Source organism: Anticarsia gemmatalis, chromosome 8 (assembly GCF_050436995.1).
Source record: "Anticarsia gemmatalis isolate Benzon Research Colony breed Stoneville strain chromosome 8, ilAntGemm2 primary, whole genome shotgun sequence".
NCBI lineage: Eukaryota > Metazoa > Arthropoda > Insecta > Lepidoptera > Erebidae > Anticarsia > Anticarsia gemmatalis.
Window position 1 is genome coordinate 8574821 of NC_134752.1, and position 21438 is coordinate 8596258.

The 21438-nt window shown below is 35.3% G+C and overlaps 1 protein-coding gene across 1 annotated transcript; it reads right to left on the reverse strand.

Moving 5' to 3' along the window:
• Positions 1-287: 287 nt before the first annotated feature.
• LOC142974961 (serine/threonine-protein kinase ATR-like) lies at positions 288-20356 on the reverse strand. The gene is made up of 27 exons (XM_076117540.1): positions 20145-20356; positions 19838-19963; positions 18248-19673; positions 17328-17885; positions 15633-17097; positions 15222-15424; positions 14866-15002; positions 14530-14619; positions 14133-14317; positions 13565-13787; positions 12856-13046; positions 12425-12564; positions 11937-12095; positions 11366-11592; positions 10733-10997; positions 10174-10340; positions 9780-9909; positions 9195-9355; positions 8750-8906; positions 8177-8416; positions 6495-6732; positions 4851-5096; positions 4408-4564; positions 4162-4226; positions 3752-3935; positions 1448-1634; positions 288-908 (listed from the first exon to the last, which is right to left on the reverse strand). Exons 1-27 carry the CDS (start codon positions 20279-20281, stop codon positions 780-782), a joined length of 7593 nt encoding a protein of 2530 aa, XP_075973655.1. The 5' UTR covers positions 20282-20356; the 3' UTR covers positions 288-779.
• Between the last annotated feature and the right edge of the window lie 1082 nt (positions 20357-21438).

Consider the following 21438-nt stretch of genomic DNA (forward strand, 5'->3'; position numbering starts at 1 on the left):
TACTAGCTGATCCTCGCAACTTCGCTTGCATCACATAACAGAGAATGGGTCATATTTTATTCCGTTTTTGAAACCCGTCTTTTCCTTGCTACTCCGCTCCTAATGTTTGCGTAGCGTAACGTTGTATAGTCTTATAGCCCTCCTCAATCAACAGAGGATCCAACAGTAAAATAATTTTTCAATTCGCACCATCAGTTCATGAGATTTGCGCGTTCAAACAAACAAACAAACTCTACAATTTTATAATATTAGTATAGATTTGTCTTGAGGGAAAAGAAAAAAAAAGCTTATTATAAAAAACATATTTATAAAAACTTTATTTCTTAAACTTACAACTAGTAACACTGTTAACAATATTAACTAATACTTATTCTTAGTTTTTTTCTACAATCACAGTATTGAGGCACATAAGTGTGTTATTAAGTTTGGTTACAACAAATCAGCCGCAAAGCCTTAAGGCATTTCAATATAGCTGTTAGGAAGTTTTATGGTCAAGGAACAAATATTATTATATGCTTTTTTAACGAAGAAGGCGAAGATTTGATATATGTTTTTATTTTATTTTTTAACAAAAATAGTTGTCTCAGGGACTTTTACAAATATAAACGGACACAAAGTACAACCAGATCCGAAACAGCTATCTGTAGATCACACTAATATTTATTCCGTGTGAGATACGAACCCACGACCATAACTTAACCATTGCTCTATGGAGGCCGTCATCTTAGTACCAACAGGTTTTATGTGAACGTATGTAATATGGTGCCTAACTTATAGCTTTATAAAAACGGTCCCCATCCAATATACATTTGACATAAGTTGTGTATGCTTGTAGCCTCCACGATTAGATGCTCCACCTGACCTTCAGGAGACAGTGATAGTGATAACTGCTTGTTTTTCGTTCTCACCTGTAAATAACAATATTGAATTAATATAGATCTATGTTTGTCTATTTTAACACCTAAATATCAAATATCGAATATCAAATAGCTCCGAACCCAGTCATTTTAAATTTTAATCTAGAAAGTCTCATTAAAATCAAATCAAATACCAAAATTTCAGAATGATGTGACTTGATGTGGAATGACAAAATCAGTAAAAAGATGCTTGTTTATTGCTAAAGATATGATCTTTGTATTTTACGATATTTTACGCTATCAATTATGTTTACTAGGATTACTTGACGTTGCGGCATAGACTACACCGGATAACAGTCACGCAATGCGAAAGCTTTCATTATTATGACTGCCGAGAGCACCACAATATAAGCCCTACCACCAGAATTGGACTATCTACATCTGTTTCAGCTAATTTAGGTGGCATCAGTTATGATTCGTACACTTTCTTCGGTAACTAAAAGACGTACCTACGAACCTACTAAGACCTACGAACTATATATTTTTTTATATAAATTAGTACATAATAAAGACATTATTATGAATCTTACCATGCCATTAAGTCGTTGTTTAATATGCTGTAAATGTTGCAGCGCTTGTTCGTTGGTCCGTTCCCCGCAGTCGACGGGGCGCACTCGCCCCCACGACACTAAGGGATCGTATACAAACGGACCAATCACAGACATCAGCGCCGCTGTCTGCGCTCGAAGTGCACGCATTACTGCTTCACAACTTTTCCTAGAAAAATAAAATTAAGTTACAACGAAAAAACAAACTGCTTATATTATTATGGTTTGGAGAGTAACGTATACGGCTGCTGATTACGAGGTATCGGTGTAGATCCCCGGGTAGGGCAATGTATTTATCAAAATACTTACAAGTTAACATTTCGGACGATTGAAGGTTGAAAAATAGTTTCCTTATTTGAAGTGTTACTACGAATTTTATTTTTTTAAAACGAAAAGCTAAAGCTATTAAAGCTTTTTGATTAAATAAAAAAGTCGATTTAGCTAACCCAAAGATGAATAATGGTTCATATCGAAACCAGACTCCAAATAGATTTTTTATTTCATTACTATGAGACGGTTTTTTCTAGCGTGCTATGCCATTGTACTCAAAGGACATAGTGATAAACGGTAACAATTGCATAGTACTTAGACAAACCCACAATTATTTGAACCAACAACTGTAACGAACTGTTATAAAAACGTGTCATCATACGAACGGTATAGGGGATTTTAACGCGAGTGGATTTTCCTAATTGTTTTGTCAAATATTGTCGACAAATTGGACAAAAAACGGGGAATTACTCAAGCTCTATTTTTGGAAGCACAATAAGAGCATGTGATCTTCTTTTGTACTTTTTTGGCAAATATTTCTATTATAGTATTTTATTATGTGTATTTTTTGTTACGACGTACAGTCAGACTAAGCCACCTTACGCACAAACGGTTAACCGCAGGACCGGCTAGCCGCGCGGCAAAACGCTTTTACAGTTTGATATGCAACCGAATATGATTTTACGCGATTAGCCTCTATGAATTTTGAGGCGGTTGCATATTAAACTGTAACCGCGCGGCTAGCCGCTCCCGCGGATAACCGCTAGGGCCTAAGGGGGCTAAGACTCGATCAATTTCCTATTGATAGGTTGGTGGAAAGTGAAATTGTAGTAAATCGATCTTATGAATTTTACCACCAATCGATACCATTGATCAACCATTTTTTGGTCTAGAAAGTAATACCTTAGATTCCTAACTAAGTTACATATCATGCTAGTCAACAGATTTGCGGTCTTCATAACCAATTATCTTTCATAGATTAGTTACTTAGCAACAAAAGATATATTTACATCTTCTATATATAGTGTAAATAGTCAACCACAAGTCGTTTAAACCGCCCGAAGGCCGTTCATTCACCATTGAGAGTTACGCATGTCTCAATCGATATTCCAAGTTATCATTATATATACGTGATAGTTTTTTTAAATACACGTGTAATGTAAAAAATAATATAAATATAAACATTAACTATTCTTTGTTCCGCCTTTATTCAGAAGATAATGTATTTATATGATATTAATTAGTTAGAAAACATAAAATATAAAGTAGGTAACCAAAAAAACTTGCATTGACCTTAGATAATACCAAAGGTCACCTGCTTATCAATAGTTTTAAATATAGATGAATTGTTTAGTCTGACAATGATATAGATAACTGAATTCTCAAGAAATTGTTGATAAACAAATAAGGAAATTATAATTTTGAGGAGATAGAGTAGATCATAGCCTATTGTAGACGTCAGTGAGTTTGTTATTAATAAAGATGAACAGGAAAAAAAGAAAAATCTGGCAGAAGCCGTCAAATAGTACAAAGATCATATTGAGTCAAATTAGATATTCATAACTCCATTAAAATGCCATAAAACATATTTTAAGTTCTTTACCTCATGTTAAGTCAAGTTAGAGCTATGATGGGCTCGAATCTCAACCATTTTACTACCTACATGTAACCAAACCCTGTGACTACCGAGCTAAGCCGAAGGGCTTCTCACCATCGATCCATCTGGTAGAAGATGATAACTCAGTAGCTCGATTCTCTACCACTATCGACTATCGACTACCGACGACCGGCTAGCTATTGAAAAATGTTGCATGCAAAAACTGATCAGCGTCCCTAGCGGGCTCCGAAGGAACTATTACGACAGTACATTTTAAATGTCAAACTCTTGATACTCGACAGTACCGGCTGCAGAGACTTGTGATATAGGTGTCGTCAGTTAAAGGATATGTATCGATGGATTTAAATCTTCCCATATACAGTTCCTCGATTATAATATTTTTTCTTGGTGTTACATACCTGAACATGCCATCATGTTTCAACGGTCCCATAGCAGCTTCCATGTTATTCGTGAGACGGAAAGGCACCCGCTCGGGCCACTCGAAGGACTCGCCCTTATTGAATAAGCAGTTGAAGTCAACGTGCACCGTGTCGCCGTTTGTCGAGTCAAACGATATGTTCTCGCCGTGTCTGTCTCCTAGACCTAAGGTAAAGATTTGTTTTACATTTATTACACAATGAAACAGGTATCAATTTTAAGTTTGTAAGCGTTTAAGTTCAAAACCAGCGTCTCCTATTCGATTCCAAGGCTTTCTTTTCAGCATGTATTGTATAATGATAGTGCTTATAACAATAGGTGTATAACGCAGCAGCAGGGTGACTTTATTGCCTTTAAACAATGGAGTATTCCCGACACATAAGAAGCTTACCTAAAATATATCCAACCATTGACATAACTGCAGTAGTTCTTATATACGCCGATCTTGCTTGATACCTGTCAAATCAAAAGTTTATATGAAACAATAAATTCACCAAACTTGTTCATTCAAGGGAAAATGAGCCAACCAGAAAGTTAGACGGTATTTAGAGCCTAACTGGTTTTTAAGTGAATAAATAAGTATAGAAAATTAAAAATAACTAAACATGAAGATTTGCATAGGGATTGCTTTATTTACCATCCGTATGGGTCAGAGAAAACTCTTCGGAACCACTCCTGGAAGATGGGTGGATGTCTCGGCAGCAGCTGTTCTTCGAATATACGTCTTTTCTTTTCAACAGGGTCTTTACTCGAGCACATCATTTCTTTCAACTCTCTGTTACTTGTATGAATTCCTGCAAAGGACATTAGTTGTACTGATAAAACAATCAATACAAATATACTCAGAATGACAGTAAGACGTCACTAAGAAAGCCATTTGTACAGCCGTGTACCCGTTTGGGCAAGCTATTTTTACGTATACGTTCGTGCACGCACTACTTACGTGCACTATTATAAGTGTAATTTAAATATCCATCAGCGGCTATCAACACATTTAGATAATGCAGTTTCAACACCAGACATTCAGCTTTGATGCGTTACTACCACTTACTAAACTACATAAGTATTCAACAGACTTACCTTTTTGTTTATAGATATGCATCAACACTGGCCTCAGGCCGACTAGATTGGGCACCCATTCTATCAGCCCGCACTCCTCATTCAATGGTAGGACGCTATACGTTCGTATATACAGTCTTCGACGCCTTGTCTCCGGTGCATCTTGAAGGAATCTGTTCACGACTCCATTGAATTCCATCAAGCGATAGTCTTTGCGAAGATCGTCGCGAGGTTTCAGCATTATTATGTAGGATTTGCCGTCAGAACCTAGAACATTAATGACCCATTAAGTATGAAATAAAGACAATTTCGGTGGAATAGTGATTTTTTGATTTGAGACGTAAATTACTTACATCATAATATCACGGAAGTTAAGGCCTACTATATTTAACTTACATTACTTGTATCATTTATAAGCAATAAATCAAGACATTTTATATCTTGGAAAGGGCCTAACCCTTTCCGACCACTGTATTAAAATGACTTGAGACCTTTTACGACTAATGGAAATAGTAAAGACCTAGCTATATTTCAACTGACTACTGTATTAAAACAACTTAAGACCTTTTACGACTAATAAAAATAATAAAGACTTTAATGAATAATCTGGAAGAAAAACTCTGTCTGTTTTGTAAGAACCACCGACTAAACTTCTTAAAATAAACAAAACGTCGAAAATAAAAGGCACGTGGAAAAGAAACCTTTTCATTTACCTTCCTCAACTTAAAAGGAAACCCACTCAAAAATTTGCTTTAAGTGTTGCAACACGTGACTTTGTTGCGAGAATTTCAAAGAAATATTGTTTTAAAATCACGTAAATAAAGTCAAAATGTATTATGTAGGTACATTGTTTACTAAATAGTGTATATTTGTATAATAGACGTGCTAATGAGTCTATATACCATCTATACTAATATTATAAAGCTGAAGAGTTTGTTTGTTTGAACGCGCTAATCTCAGGAACTAATGGTCCGATTTGAAAAAATCTTTCAGTGTTTGATAACCCATTTATCGAGGAAGGCTGAAGGAGCAGAGCAGCAGCAAAAAGTGTTACAAAAACGGGGAAAATTTTGACCCATTCTCTCTTATGTGACGCAAGCGAAGTTGCGCGGGTCAGCAAATGTGTGATAAATTCAACAAACATTTTGTATGTTTGCTTATTACTAAGCGAGGTATTGTACATAACAACAGATTACCATAATAAACTCATATTTATTAAATGAGTTGTTTATTTTATATTTCATTATAGTCTTACTAGATAAAATAGCGCCGCTTGCATTATAAGATTTTTCAAGGAATAAATATAGCCCATATCTGAGCCCGAATCTTCAACTGTTTCAATGAGTAAGAAAAATGGGATGGATATTTCACCTACGGATGAAGTTAAGTTTTGTTTTGGTCCGTCTGAATAACTTACTACTGCCATAAGAGCTCTTTATATTTGAACACCACACGCGGCGTTACGGTTATTGCAGCGAGGTGACCACGTAATCCACTGCACCAAACGTACAGTTAAATCTTAATACTTTTGAACATTAATAAAAAAATATTGCGGAATTGCATATGGCCGCTAGTGTCGCTATACCATAAACAATCTTAGTATTTTTCCTATTGATCAATTAAGAAGACTAATTACAGGAATTATAATATTTCACGAAACAATACCTTTTAGAGTAACTTTTCTCGGCTTCTGCAAAGAAGGTAATATACTAATGTGTTCTTCGATGCCTGCAATGTACACCGGCGGTTCAGTGGGAATGTTGAAGTCGATGCGTTCTTGTCGCGCCGCCTTGGATGGTAACACGATCTTACAGAACTCTTGGAACGGCATCATTATGTGGCTGAAGCCGTCTCCGGCGAGCATACGAGGTAATGTACGGACTAATGCTGATACCGTAGTTGTCTAGAAATAAAATAACATATTTTTTATTACGAAAATAAAATACCATTTTACGTAAGGATTAAGTAGTTTTTTACGCATAAGGATAACTAATTCAAACTATAAAAGATAAAAAAGATTCTACTTAAGTTTTGCGTAAAGGTCGTGCAGATTTGAATAAAAAAAGTAAACGTAAAAGCAGCCGAGAGTGTAGAAGTACTTAGAGGAAAAATATGACCGTTTTACCGACAGAATATAAAAAGAAACAGGTTTTCAAATCGCAATTTAATTATATAATAAGTTAATAGACTTATTAATCAAACAAATCGAATAAACTTCAAAATAAAAATAGAAACAAATGCACCTAAATATACACATTCTGTATACCAGCTTTAGTAGGTATATAAGTATACATTTTATTATATGGAAATAGATTCGACATATTTCTTTATAAAAAAAACAGCACAACTAGTATTACCTAAATAAAAAGAAGGATATTTTTAAACTTAATCATTTGCACTATCATAAGGAAAGTTTTAATATGAGGATAATATTCAAGGAATAACTTTGATCTTTTAGTCAACTTATGCATATAGATACTGGCAAAAGGAAAATAAAAAATCAGGTAGGTATATGCCAATATGCTAACGTGATGGTCCCCCCAACTCGCAATTAGCCAGCATGGTGGACTCAAGGCCTAAACCCTCCCTCTTTACGGGGGGGAAACCCTTGCCCAGCAATCAGAGATTGAAAGGTTAAAATTATTTATTTTTAGATATAGATGGAGAAATCTGCCAAAAAATAACATATAATATATTATAATAAGATGCAAAAAAAATCTATATCTATTGATTTATGCTATAATCTATGTATTCTTCACGTTTTATTATCTCCGTGTTAATGAGTATCATGTGACCGGGTGTCTGGTGTGATGTATACTTTGTGCAGTCTATTTGTTATGTAAACATCTGCTCATCTAATAAGGAAAAATATTCTCGTTAATTCTTTGTATGGTTTATCAACTCGCCGTCTAAAAATAATATTTTACACGGGTTTGCGGTTTGTCTTAAGTATGTACTCTTAAGTCAATATTTACAAAAGCTATTTATGTTTGTATATGTTGCTACGCGGAACTTCTAAGGTATAATCCATTAAGCAGATTATTTATAGATAATATTTACTAGTTCTTGAATGAATACAGTACATGAACAAGTACAAAATATTTGTCAAACTTAAATATACTTATTTGAACTATCTACTCAAGGCCTCGTTGTTTTTTTGTGATTTTCTAAAGGACGACTACACAATTATAACTACAAAACTGGCATGTTTATAATAAAATACAGGAATTAACGTGTTACCTGCGCCGAAACGTCAAGCAATCCAAGGTTAGATCACGACAACACAAGACTCAAATTCTATTATAAAAGCTATCTATGAGAATGAACTACAATCATTTCAAACTCACCATAGAACTTCCTCCAATAGGTTTATTACAAAGCTCAATCAATTTCTCAGCCAGCTGCGTAAAATCACTGACTAACTTCAGCATGCGTGGTTCCTTAAGTCGCGGGTCCGTGAACACATCGGCACAGCGCTTGATACGCTGAGCATAGCTGGACTTGATCACGCACATCATGTTCCATAGTGTGTGTTGAGGGTAGGCTAGTATAAGTTTGACGATTATTGCTTTTAGTTGCAGGTATACCTGTGAAGAAAGGCCGGTTTGGAAGTTAGTGGCTATAAGAAATTACGAAATTATGTAACGAGCTTATTATCTGGTCAGTCTCCAGCCTGCAATTGCAAAGCGTTTTTGTATTGTTTAATATTTTTACGGAAAATCTTTTTCACATTTTTTGACACAAACGCTTATGATTTTTTTTTCAATATGTGCACGTTTCTGATTATATCTCCGTAACCGCACAAATATACAACTACTTCACATAATATTTTTATAAATGAGGGAGGTTGCGATTATATTTGTCCGTATATAAATACACAATTTTAATGTAACGTGTGATGGTCTTTCTTATTCGCTTACCTCTTTAACAGGATGACATATTCTGGATATAATTTGTGAGAAAGCCGTCAGGTAGAGGTATAGAGGGAGTCTCTCGGAGTACGTTTTGATGATTTCCGTCATTTGGGCGAGCACGGAGTGTGCACTGGTGTCAGATGACGTCACTTCTACATCCAACCTAAAATGCATATTAATTGAGTTAATTATTATTTAATAAGATCAAGAACATACAAACGCAAGACTAGTTTAAATAGAAGAATGTATACAAACTGTTATTTCTATCACACAATTAGATAATATTTAGCTAATAGAAATTGGTTACGGTTCTTTCCAAAAAAAAAAAGCACTTAGTACAAAAACACTCTGAACTTAGTAACTTAGTGTTATAACTAAGCTTAAACTTTAATCTTAGCTTTCAACACATTGTTTTCACAAACATTTTCGAGATAAAAGTGATAAAACCTACCATATAGACAGCATCCTCGGCATGCTCTGGTATAGATATTTGTGTCCGTACTGCAACGCTTTCCCGTAGCTGTTGAGCGCGTACAGACGTCGCGACCACATCGCGCCCGTACTCGTACCTTCGCCACTACTTACTTTCTCGTAGTACGCTCCTAAACATACCTGGATAAGTATAAAAAGTTAGCAAAATATCTTCAAGTTAGTATACAATGCTGAGTTAGAAAGTGAATTTGATTCGGGTAAAATAGTTTTTCGGCTTTAAGTATTAACGTAATGTACACTGCACATATTATCATAATCGTGGCCAGCAATGAAGAGCCAAGCTCTACCAAGTTGTTTTAAAATGACTGCAATTTCTTCTGATAGCTACTATGCAATTTAAATACGATGGAAAATTAGGACTACCTCCTAAATGTGCAATTAGCGAGCCGAAGTGCTCAACGTGACAAATCCATGTTACCAGGCAATCAGTGCAGTTAAGGTGCAAAGATGAATAATCAAGCATCTAATAAGCTGTAAATTTTTAGCTAACTTTAGTTCCAAAAACTGTTTTTTTTAACTCTGAGTACAACTGAGATTTTCTTACCAAACTCTTCTCCCACTGTTTGAACACATCGACGGCTTCTTTATAATATCCAATATTGACGTCCACGTCTACATTCGTTGTCTCGTCGTTGTACTTAGCTATTAGTAATTTTGCTTTAGCACATATTTTTCTGAAATCAACATTTAGAAATAACACTACATTCATTATTATTTGGTAACTATATTATAGCATTCTTATGACTAGAAAGTCTGTTTGAAGTCGGTAGTGTCGTAAATATGGCTTGTTTAAATCTAGAGGTTAATTTGAATAAAAATCGAATGAATTGAAATAATAGTCGAACGAAGGGAGGGAATGCAAGTCCGAGGGAGAAGAATTAGTTCACCAGTGAACAGAAAACAACGTTCAAAATCTATGAAACCATAAAATTACTCACCTCTGTTCGTTATTAAGTTGTTCCAACATAGGATAAGTATCATCTAATCCTCTACGTAGCGTAGTGAACGCTTGTTCGTGTTGACCGCGCGCCCAGTACATCTTAGACTTCTCTATGAACAACTCTTCAGGCTGGTATTCCTCCGCGTTCAATATGTACATGTATGACTAAAAATAGAAACGAATAATTTTACGAACTACATTACATAACGAAATCATTTATTTTGTAGTATATTAATTATGAGGAATATGTCATACTTAAGATTCAGTACACAATTACACACATCTTATTTTAAATTGGTGCCTTATTTTTATTAATGACCACATCCAAATTATAACAAACTAAACCTGTGACCTTCATCTTAGAAGTGCAATCATAAGGTTTTTTTTATTTTAACTATTTGAAGAAGACTTTGTTTTTTATTACGGAAATGTATAATAATACGCGCAACGTTTTCTTTACTATTCAATCTAGACAATGGTTGGGTTACAGCATTATATTGTCCCGCATGCAGAACTATACCAAACAAGAATATTAAAAATGCCAAAAAGCTGTTTACCTGTTGAAATATCCCAGCTTTCCTCGCATGCTTAGCACTTTGCAGCCAAAGATCTCCGATACACGCCTTCAGTCTATTAGCAGTGAGTGGGTGAGTAGGCTCTAACAGTTGTTGTGACTGTTGTAATAGTATTCTGCGCAGACGCAACAAAGGCTCGATCGTTCTCACGTCAGATTGTACGACGGATAACCGACGACGCCACTCGTCTAGTAGCTGTTTTAAGATTTCCGTACTCTGGCGGTCACCGTCGCCTAGTTCTTTTAATCTGCAAATTAAAAATACACTTTATAAAAAGAAATGTCTCATACATCACCAAGATTAGTTAAGGAACGCTTTTTGAACGTCGAACTTAAGCCAATACATTTTCATTTTTTTTTTCTTTTGAAATTTCAGTAAACCGAAATGAAATTTGCACACAACATTTTTGAGATTTTATGACATTGGAACAAAATCGATCTTCCTTCGAGATCTTCCGATTACCCCTGCTTCATGCCAAGCCAAGAGGTTTTGGTAATGACAAATTAAAATACAATAAGTATTATCCGAACTACCAAAAATAAAAAGTGGATTAAGATTCAAAGAGCAGCATACAAACAAAATAAACTAAAGCAGCAAGGTCGTTATTTAACTTACTTTTGCATCACCTCTTCAGCATGACAAGTCTCTGTCACGATATGTAAACCCAGTACACTTTGGTAGCCGCTCCTCAAAGCACTCTCTCCTTTGCTCTCACCGTCCATCTGAGCTAGTAGTTTGCTTGTCGTATCTTTACAAGATAGAACGAAAGCGTCGTGGTCTTGGCCTCGGTAGGCGATGAGGATTCTACCCATTAGAAGACCCCAGTTTTCTTTTGAAGGTGGCTAAAAATCAGGATAATTCTTAGTAAAATTCGTTTCTCATTTTTTAAGGAACCATACAAGTACCTTATGCTTATTAATCTCGGAAATCCAATTGGCAGTGCATTAAACAAGCAAGCGAAAGGACGAAATTGCCTATTGTGGAATAATGAGAAACGATATTCAGTATTCAACTTGTATAAGTAGTTTTGTTTTGTGTCTGTTAAAACGACAACCGACACTAAACCTTTTACTACAGTGACACTTTAAAATATCAAAATGGACAAACGGATACATTATTCAAAAAGGAAACATCCAATTTGTTTAAGGTATTCACTGAAAAAATAAAAATAACTATTTAAACTTACAACAGGCTTCTTGGCTAACTCATCGAGTCGGTCAAATCTGCCGAGGCGCCATAGTGGTTCAGCTGATAATTCCATCATATCATCCTCAGATTCGTGTTCACTCAACAGTCTGTATGCTGTAAACGGCTGGTCCAGACCTAGGTAGCAGTCTATCATACCCTGCAAATAATTATCGTAATAATAAATTATAGATGAGTTTCGAATATAATGACGATTGTCTTAGTTGTCGATATTTTTTAAATATGTAATTGCTTCGAAAAAGCAAGAAGAAAATAGTAGCGTAGAATTTACTTTAATTAATACATCCAATAATGCTACTAACGTTACACCTCTATGCCTTTCATTTAATTTGGTTAGAATGAATTAATTTTAACGAATGAAATGTTACAATTGATAAATTAAATTGATAAAGAATTTAATTTATTACAAAAATAGGTAAATAGCACTTTTTAAGTAATCAAATAATGTAAAATACAATAACAACTTACCTGTAAACTATGTCTGTCTAACTGTCCCTCTTGCGCTAATCGTTCGTAACAGAGAGCCGCGTCCTGCAATCTACCCGTTACGACTTGCGCTAGAATCAACTCCTTTAGTGAAGGTTCCGACCTCTTCATTGATAAGATACCTGTAATTAAATATGATAAAATGAGCTTAATACCACAAAAGAAAAATAATTCAAATACAACTTTTCTCTTTGAAATCGAATCAATCAAATGTGGTTTTTAGAGATCTTAGCAAGTGGTCTCTTTCTACCCCCATTGAGAGCAAGGAATTATTAAATTTATGTATTTGAACATGGCGCTAGGTAAGACACAGACCTACATATCAGACAAAAAATTAAAAAGACATTATTCATTACCAAAAATAAGAAAATTTGGTAAACAAAATTCGTTACATACTACAATAAGCATCTTACCGGCAACGGAGTCAGGTTCATCTAACAGCGCGTATATTTCAGCTAAGAACGGCAACTGTTCTTGCATCCTGTTCCTTTGTTCGCCCATGTACAGTTCGAGGTACTGTAGAGCTCTTTCTAACTCACCGCATACGAAATTACCTCGAGCTATTGTTAGCTTGTCGAATTTATCGAGGAATGATGATATTGCCCTGAAGTATCAAGATAAAAATATTTAAATAAAGCAACGGCAAGTGGGAAGCATAGCCAGTTGCGCTCACCGGTCGGTAAACGATCTGTGGGTTAAGCAAACCTTGGCCATTCCGAAGATGGGTGACCGCATAGTGGTATTTGAACTGGGCGTCTCCGTGCTTCGGAGGGCACGTAAAAAGTCAGTCCCGGTTATTATCTACTACGGTAACAGTCGTTAAGTCACTTTGACACTAGGTTGACCACTAACCATACGATAAAGATTAAGAAAGAAGTGGGAAGGCTACTAAGGTTTCGATAAGATTTCGTCAAAGAGAATTCGGGACGTCAATGTCTCATTATTGGACACGGGACAAGGCGCCGAATGTGTTAAGCCCATCGTTCTGGGACCGGCTGATCTTCTCAAGGATTTATTTAACAAGTGAATAATACCATTTATCTCATAGGTACCATTATCTACGAAAATGTCTCTTCTTGACTATACGTCCCTAAAAAGATAGCAAAACAACTAAGTACATACTTATAATTTTCATTTTCCATAGGTCTCTGCTTTGAATGACACCATTCCAAAAGCCATCTGTTCAAGAAATCCAGCAATGTGTAGATAGTCTTACTACATTTGCTCTGATTCCCTTCTTCGGTCTGCACAGAATTGATACTGGGGGTCATTCTTATATGACGCAACATTTTGTATTTTGACCTTTCTGTTGCTACTGCGTTTTCGTTTTCGAAGTTTTCTAAACCTATGATTAAGCATAATAAATATTACATCTAGTTGCAAGTAGCAACAGTAAATAACAAGCAAATCATTTATAGTTTTGCATTTCAGTTAATAAAGGCATTTTTTATTCAGAAATACAACTTAAACCAACCATAATAAAAAAAAATGTATGTAGGTATAAGTTATCATTCTATATATTTTAGATACGCTAAATTGTAACTCTGCCTGGTTGGATAACGCAGATCAACAAACGGAACGAAACATCAGTGAAAATAAGATATATTTCAGTTAATTCGTGCACTTGTCCCCATGCGTCACGCTTCTAACTAGCTATTCCGTGCTTAACCAATAAAAAAGTACTACATACCAATAACAGCCAGTATCTCTTCCTGTATGTACTGAGCGTTGTTCTTAGACATGACTGCGTGCAGTAACACGTAGGGTAGGAACAAAAACAACGTTCTGACGTCACGGCGCATGCTTGGATGTACGGTGCGTAAGAGTTCGCAGATGCTTGTCGATTCTATTAGTGGAATTAATTGACCTGCCCAACTGGAAATAGGAACGTTTGATATATTATTCAGTATCCGATCATAAGGATACATATTAGAGAAATTTAAAACACAGCAAAGCTGCAGAAGAATGTAGAGGAGCACATTAATTTCCCTCCAAGTTTATATAGATACAAGCAGACATTGTGAACAGTAACAGCATAATATTCATTTAAGTTATATCTATTTTTTAGACAAGTCGTTGGTACTTACTTGTGAGCCCATTCCAAGAATGTAGTCGCATATGTAGAACCGAAAAGTGGATGTGCTTTCTTCGGCTGTGATGGGTAGGCCAATGTATACCTATGAAAATTGTTTAAGACATAAACATTGTTTGACATTGCGTCAAGTAAAAGTGGAAGCTAGACATCCCAATATGTATAAACTTGTGCAACGATAGTTTTATCGTGTGGTAACCTTGAATAGCTACGCTAATTTCAATGTAAAAAAAATATCAAGCCAAACATGTGCATCAGTCAATACAAGCAGCATTAAAAAAGTAATAGTTTTCTTAAAGTAAATGTCAAAATGGTATAATTGTGCATTTACCTGGAGCTAAGCAAGGGATGCATGATTTGATGCATGTGCTCAGGAAAACTGTCCCATACTTCTTTCTTACTACCGCTAGGAGAAATATCATATATCTTCAATATCTCTTGAATAGTTAAAGCATAGCAGTCCATGTTCTGAAATGTAATAAATATGTATCGTTTTACGCCATTGTTCGTAAAAAATGGAAATCAAAAATCAAATCTTTTACACATAGCAAGGTGAAGCTACTTTATTCTTCGAAGCTATAAGCTACATAAGTTAACCCAGAGAGGTCAGCTATAATAATATGTAAAGTTGTCATTCCTCACTGTAATTAAACTAAAATAAATGAGAAAGTAGAAAATAAAGCATACCATCGTATCCTTTTCATACTGGAAAGCTCTAGAAAGTTCGACAAGTGCTGTAGCAGCGAAGCAATCGTCGCTGATGGAGAAGGCGAACGGCGAGCGATCTGGTTGCACGTACTGTCGAGGTAAATGGCCGGCTTCGATAGCACCCAGTTGGCCAAGACACGCACCGCTTGACAGACTCACTTGAGTATCAGAGTCCTTACAACCTGAAAAGACACGATAAAATGGCTAGGTGTGAGCTCTGCTTTGGTGGCAGTTTGGGTCGCCGAGATATAACATTTCACTCCCAGTGTCGTTTTGGCGCTAAGCTGTATTATCATATTAAAATTGTCTGCTAAATATTACGAAACGAACACTGATTTTCTAACACTGATTAATATTGCTTGCTAAAGAAACAAATGTTAAGATTCTTACCCAAAAGTAGAGAGTCGATAAGTTCCACAATAACAGGATCAATATTTTTACCACCAAATATCGCTTTATGAATCTCGCTTCTATTACTTTTCAGCAGCTTATCCAAATGAGAAAACGCAAACGCTTTTATACTTGGTATATCATGATTCAGATGTTGCAAATACCACTTTATTTTGTCCAAAAATCCATCAGGCTGGGTCCTCTTTACATGTCTCTTGATAACCAATTTTATTTTCTCAGAAATCTTCGTATCTTCCAAAAAGAAAAGGTCAGAAATATGGGAACTTAGTAAATTCTCATTGTTTAAAACGAGATAATGGAATATTTTATTGATTTCTTGAGGAGCATGCTCCAATTGTTGTAAAAGTGAGACTGCTAAGTTCGACAACAGTGGTCCTAAGAACATAGTGTCTATATTATGAATGAACGCGCCCCACGCATCTGCCAAAATCTTCGGGAATTCTTTTGCTAATGGAAGGGCTGATCTTAGAGTAGCTAGCACTTTGAACCGTAAAGGAGTTAGGTACTTTACTCCCATGAGTTGCATTATATCTGGAAAGCTTTTCAACGCTTTACGTTTTACTGACAATGCTACCTTCGCGTTCACTAGTTTGTAGTCAAAATATGCAAGTACCCCCAAAAATTTCGGGTTCAAGAAATCGGCTATTTGTGAAGTGCTCATACTCATGCTTCCAGTTGGGGTCGATATATCAGGATCATGGCAAGCCAGATACCTACAAGCGTTTAACACTTTTTCCGAATCACAGCAATATTGAAGAAGGAATTCCGTCAGTATAACTCTAAAATGTCTTTTTATCAAGTTCAATACAGATGTCTTTGTTAACCTCTCGATAATATCATAGCATTTCTTCCCAATTTCTTTAGATTCGTTCAAGTACACATGAACGTAGATGTGAGGGAACCTTTCTATCAGAAAGTCAGACACAGAACATTGTACTAGAGAGGCTATCTCCTCAATCATAGAAGGAACTTCTCTTATCGTAACAGAATACGGCATTAAGTAAGGTAGAAAGTGATGTACGTCTTTAGAAATAAAGTCTCTGTATCCAACAAAGCCGAAAGCCCTAACAACTTTTAGAAGGGCTATTGCAAATTCCTTCCCACTGTACAAACTACATTCTACAAAGAGCTTGTTGTAATCTTTCTTGTATCTGTGGTACACTTGGTTAGGGGTATACCCATGGAATTCGCAGACATCTCTTAGACTAACAACAGCTTTTGGTCCAAGAGTACATAATGGATGCATGATAAAATAGACAAAGAGCTTGGTTGCTGGTAAAATGACATTTCTGTTAGAACATAATCCAAAGTCCGCGATGAGATTCAGTGTGTTAGTCTGATGTGTGTGATCATTGTTTTCTAAACTTATTCTGGTGGACTTTACTAGTACATTTACACATAAACCAAATGCTGCGTTTCTCTGAGATTCTGATTCTTCATCTACCTGTAAAACAAATTAATAAAATAATGAAAAATAGGTAAGTTTCGAAATGTATAGTAAGCGTTATATAGGAACAAGCCGCTGCGCGAAACATGAAGCGAAAGGCGTTGGAGTAGAGTGTAGGTATCGGGGATGTTACTCAGGCGCTCTCCTTCAGATTTGGCTTACTATTACTCAGGCACACGTTAATAGGTGTATTAAAAAGTATAGTAAAAATGTCTTATAACACTCACCGAATCATCCTCAATAGTAGACCTAAATATCTTCAAAACATGTTTAGCATTATCTTCATTTACAATATCCATAGAAACTCCAAAGTTAGGCACATAGTAATGATTGCAGAGTCTCCCAAATAGATTCCAGTACTCACTATTCTCCAAATCTGAATACTGTTTATGATTTAAGAACTTCGCAAATAGATTTTTAAGACTATTCAAAGTGGAATGTTGACTTGGAGTGTAAGAGTTACTTTCCGAGAGAATTTCAATACTGTGTTTATTTATGAACTGTTCAGGGCTCTCAATATTCTTCAAATTGTGACATTTAGAACAGACTAAGAGTATTTGTATACTATTATTAGAAAATATTGAGTATCCATAGCCATCTTTTGGTTTGTTAAGACTTATTTCAAATGATCCCAGTGACATACAAGCTAAAGCTGATACAGCCCTAGCCACTTCTTTCTGTATGGTGGAGTCTTTTGTCAGAAACGCTGGCATTAGCAAGTCTCCTATTAGTTTACTTGCTGAGTATATTTTGTTCGGTAGAAGTAGTGGACACAATGGTATCACCTGAAACATTATTAATTCATTAGAAATGTATTGTACACAAATATATGAAACTACACATCTAGTATACAGATTTTTTTACTTTATTCAACTACCCTCAAAAGAATAGACTGCTAGTCGGTCTATGTTAACTGCAATGGCGGAAACGTCAAGCAATACAAGGTAAAATGCATGTTTGTCCCAATTCTCGTGTTATATCAGGTAATAGAACTTAATTTAGTGTAAGTATCCAATAATATTAAGTAATAATAAATAAGTTCAGGTAAGTAACTATGGGGTTAGCAAACATAGGATAGAAACCCCTAAATAAAAATTTATAAAAAAAAATAGGTAAGTAATAAAAAAGACATGAAATTTATACTTACTTCTTTAAACATGTTCACAGATCTATTCTTAATAAGGCTAGCAATTAAATGAGACATTATTCTAACCCAAGTATCACTAGCTTTTGTTTTCAAAATAAGTTTTGTAACCATCATGTACTTTAGAATCAGTCCTTTTGTAGTATCATTGTAAGACAAATGTTGTTCAGAAAACTGTGGAGTAGTTTGTAGACATAGTATTTGAAGAACTCTTTGAGATTCTTGTCTATTTACGTTTTTACACAGAACAGCTGTACTAAGAAGTATATCCATGAACAGTTTAGTACAATTACTATCACCAATCACAACACTTCTGTGGCATTCTAAAATCTTCAACAATGATCCCCATAGAGTTTGAATGTCTTCTTTCTGTAATAATTCTATGTTTGGTCTATCTTGTAGTTTAAGACTCTGTATATAAACATGTTGAAGTATCGCTAAGCCTGAAGTGCACCTCTTTAGATGATAACTTATTAAAAATATATCTATTTTATGGTCTTCACAGGTTTTTAAAGACATAATAACATTAATTGTTTGCTGATAGTACCAAAATTCCTTCAAATCAACATCATTGTCTGTACTTGTATCTATTACATCTAAAATGTGGTTACAATAACAGTCTTTTAACATATCTATTTCACTGGCATCCATATTAGATATATCAATTATGTCTTTTGAGAAGTCCAGCTTCTTACTCAGGGACAAACATTCCAATTTCAATTCATTACTGAATATTTTATTACCCTGTGTCCTGAGTATTACAGCACTTATATTCAATAGAACATCTTCATTTGTTTTATTAATGTACCCTTCACTCATTCTCATCAAACTTAGAATTTGTTTATTAAAATTATCCAAGAACAAATCATCAATTTCGCCTTTTTCGTAAAATACATTTGTTGCTTTCACCATTGCTTCAACTGAGTGTAAGAAGTCTATAAAAATATCAGGAAAACATCTATGGAATTTACGTATACCAATCTGATTATAGTTGTTCAAGAGGTCTATGAAGAATTTCAATGTTATCAACTTAACATCCATACTGAAATGTTCAAGCATGTGCAAAATTTCTTGAAACAATTTCTCATGAACTGTTTTATGTTTGTTGATGTAAATGGAATTTGTAGCTAAGCTTTCTGCAAGCAACTGTAGTGTTAGATCAATTAATGTTTTACATGTCTTCAAATCTTTAACATTGACATATATAGGCTCTAAATTCAGCTGTACATTTGGAATATTAATTTGCTCTGATGTGAAATTTTCTAGTAACATTTCATTGGATGGTTCCCTTGGATTTTCCTTATAATACTGAATTAGCTTTTCTAAAACTGAGAAGTACTCTGAGTGCAGTTTGTTGTAAAATGATGCAGCATTCATGCACAATATATTCAGTATTTTTAGTTGTGCATCTTTACTAGTAGTGTGAATCCTGAAATGATGAAATTATAACATTAAGAAGTAAACAATTATAGAACATATCACACCTTCTTCTCATAAGAGACCATCCTTACAAACTTCCCTTGCCTCATTCACATACATATAACATATTTATTATATTTTATTTGGATTAGTGTAAGTTTTTGCTTCACATACCTGTTCAACTCCTTCACAGACCAAACATAGAACAGTCTCCCAACCAGCCAGGTATTGAAGGCCTTGTAATATGAATCTGGATACTTTGAAGAGCCCGGTCGAGGGACTAATACTTCTGAGAAATCACTGCAATTTCACCAAATCAACATAAATACTCGTATTTATTACAGTTATCATTATTACTAGTTAAACTTTTGTAAGTACAAGGTGTTATCAAACACATAAAACATTTGATATCCATGACTTAAGGATATCATATCTTGTTTTAAAATAGACCTATTAGTTTAACAAACAGCATTAATCTTACCCTGATAGTTTCAAAATCGAAGTTAGCAATCTGTCCAAACCATCGGCTGCATGTTCCAAATTATTGAACAATACCATCGTAGGTGCATTGAACATTTGCCACACAGTAAAGGGCCCATCTTGGTTTTCATCATCCATATTAAGCTTTTTATGTTTATTTAGTTACAATTCACAACAATTCATTAATTTCGATAACATTCGTAAACAAGTTTCACTCAGTCGACTTGACAAGCACTTTGACAACCAGCTGAATATTTTCATTTCACCGGTTTTTCCCGCCATTTTAAATTTGAAGAATTAAGCGTTCAGAAACAAAAAATCTTGTTAGAAGTTACCAATTAATGTACACATCGAAGAAGTAAAAATGTGTTAAAATAAAAACAAGATAATTAAATAGCAGCAATTTTTAAGGACGCGAAGACGAAATAAATAACTCTTGAATTACAGCCTTTTACCTTTCTTACCGTTATGCGACTACACTAAGGCTTGTTTCAATGTTTGTTGGTCTAACTTGTTCTAGATTGTAGCAGCCGTAGCACGTAGGTAATTATATTGTTTACATAGCGCGCAATACCTAGTCCTCATAATCTGCACCTTGCATTATTTCATAATTGAAGGACTAAAAGACACAAATAACCAGGCATAGGTCAGGAAAGGAGCCGAATATTACTAGTAGCCTCTTCTGGTATCATCATCTCAGCCGGGAATCGTCCACTGCTGGACAAAGGCCTCCCCCATCGAGCGCCAATAGGACCGGTCCTGGGCCGCCCTCATCCATCGGACTCCGGCAACCCTTACCAGGTCGTCGGTCCATCTTGTGGGGGGCCTGCCAACACTACGTTTCCCGGTTCGTGGTCGCCACTCCAGAACCTTTCTGCCTTTCTTTTCTTCTGGTATGCTGAAGCACTGATCAGTGCCAAATCCATTATACGCGAAACATACCCGTGAGCTCCCAGCGGTCCGTAGACTCCAGGGTAGAACCATTGAGATGTAACCGATCGATCGTCTTCTTCGTATCATTGTTCAATTGCACCGATTTCAAATTTTAACGGTAGTTAGTTAGGGTTCGGGTTAGTTTATTGGTTTTTTTGGGGGGAAAAAATATAAGGTTCCGTGATATGCATGCGCAAAGCTGTTGCCAAATATCGGTTAAGGCATTTTTATATCACCTACCTGCGATTTTTGACTTAGCTTTATAGATTTTGCAGCTATAAATACTTAATTTTTAATAATCTTAATTAATTGAAGCCAATTAGTGTTGCAGATGTTCAGGCTAACGAGAAGTAGTCAGTATC

Bases quoted from the DNA above. Each gene is read 5' to 3' on its own strand.
- LOC142974961 (XM_076117540.1), bottom strand. From the start codon at position 20,281: ATGGATGATGAAAACCAAGATGGGCCCTTTACTGTGTGGCAAATGTTC. The intron at 17,886-18,247 runs GTAAGTATAAAT...ATAATGTTTCAG, and splicing joins CTGTGAACATGTTTAAAGAA to GTGATACCATTGTGTCCACT. The intron at 909-1,447 runs GTAAGATTCATA...TGTTATTTACAG, and splicing joins AACAACGACTTAATGGCATG to GTGAGAACGAAAAACAAGCA.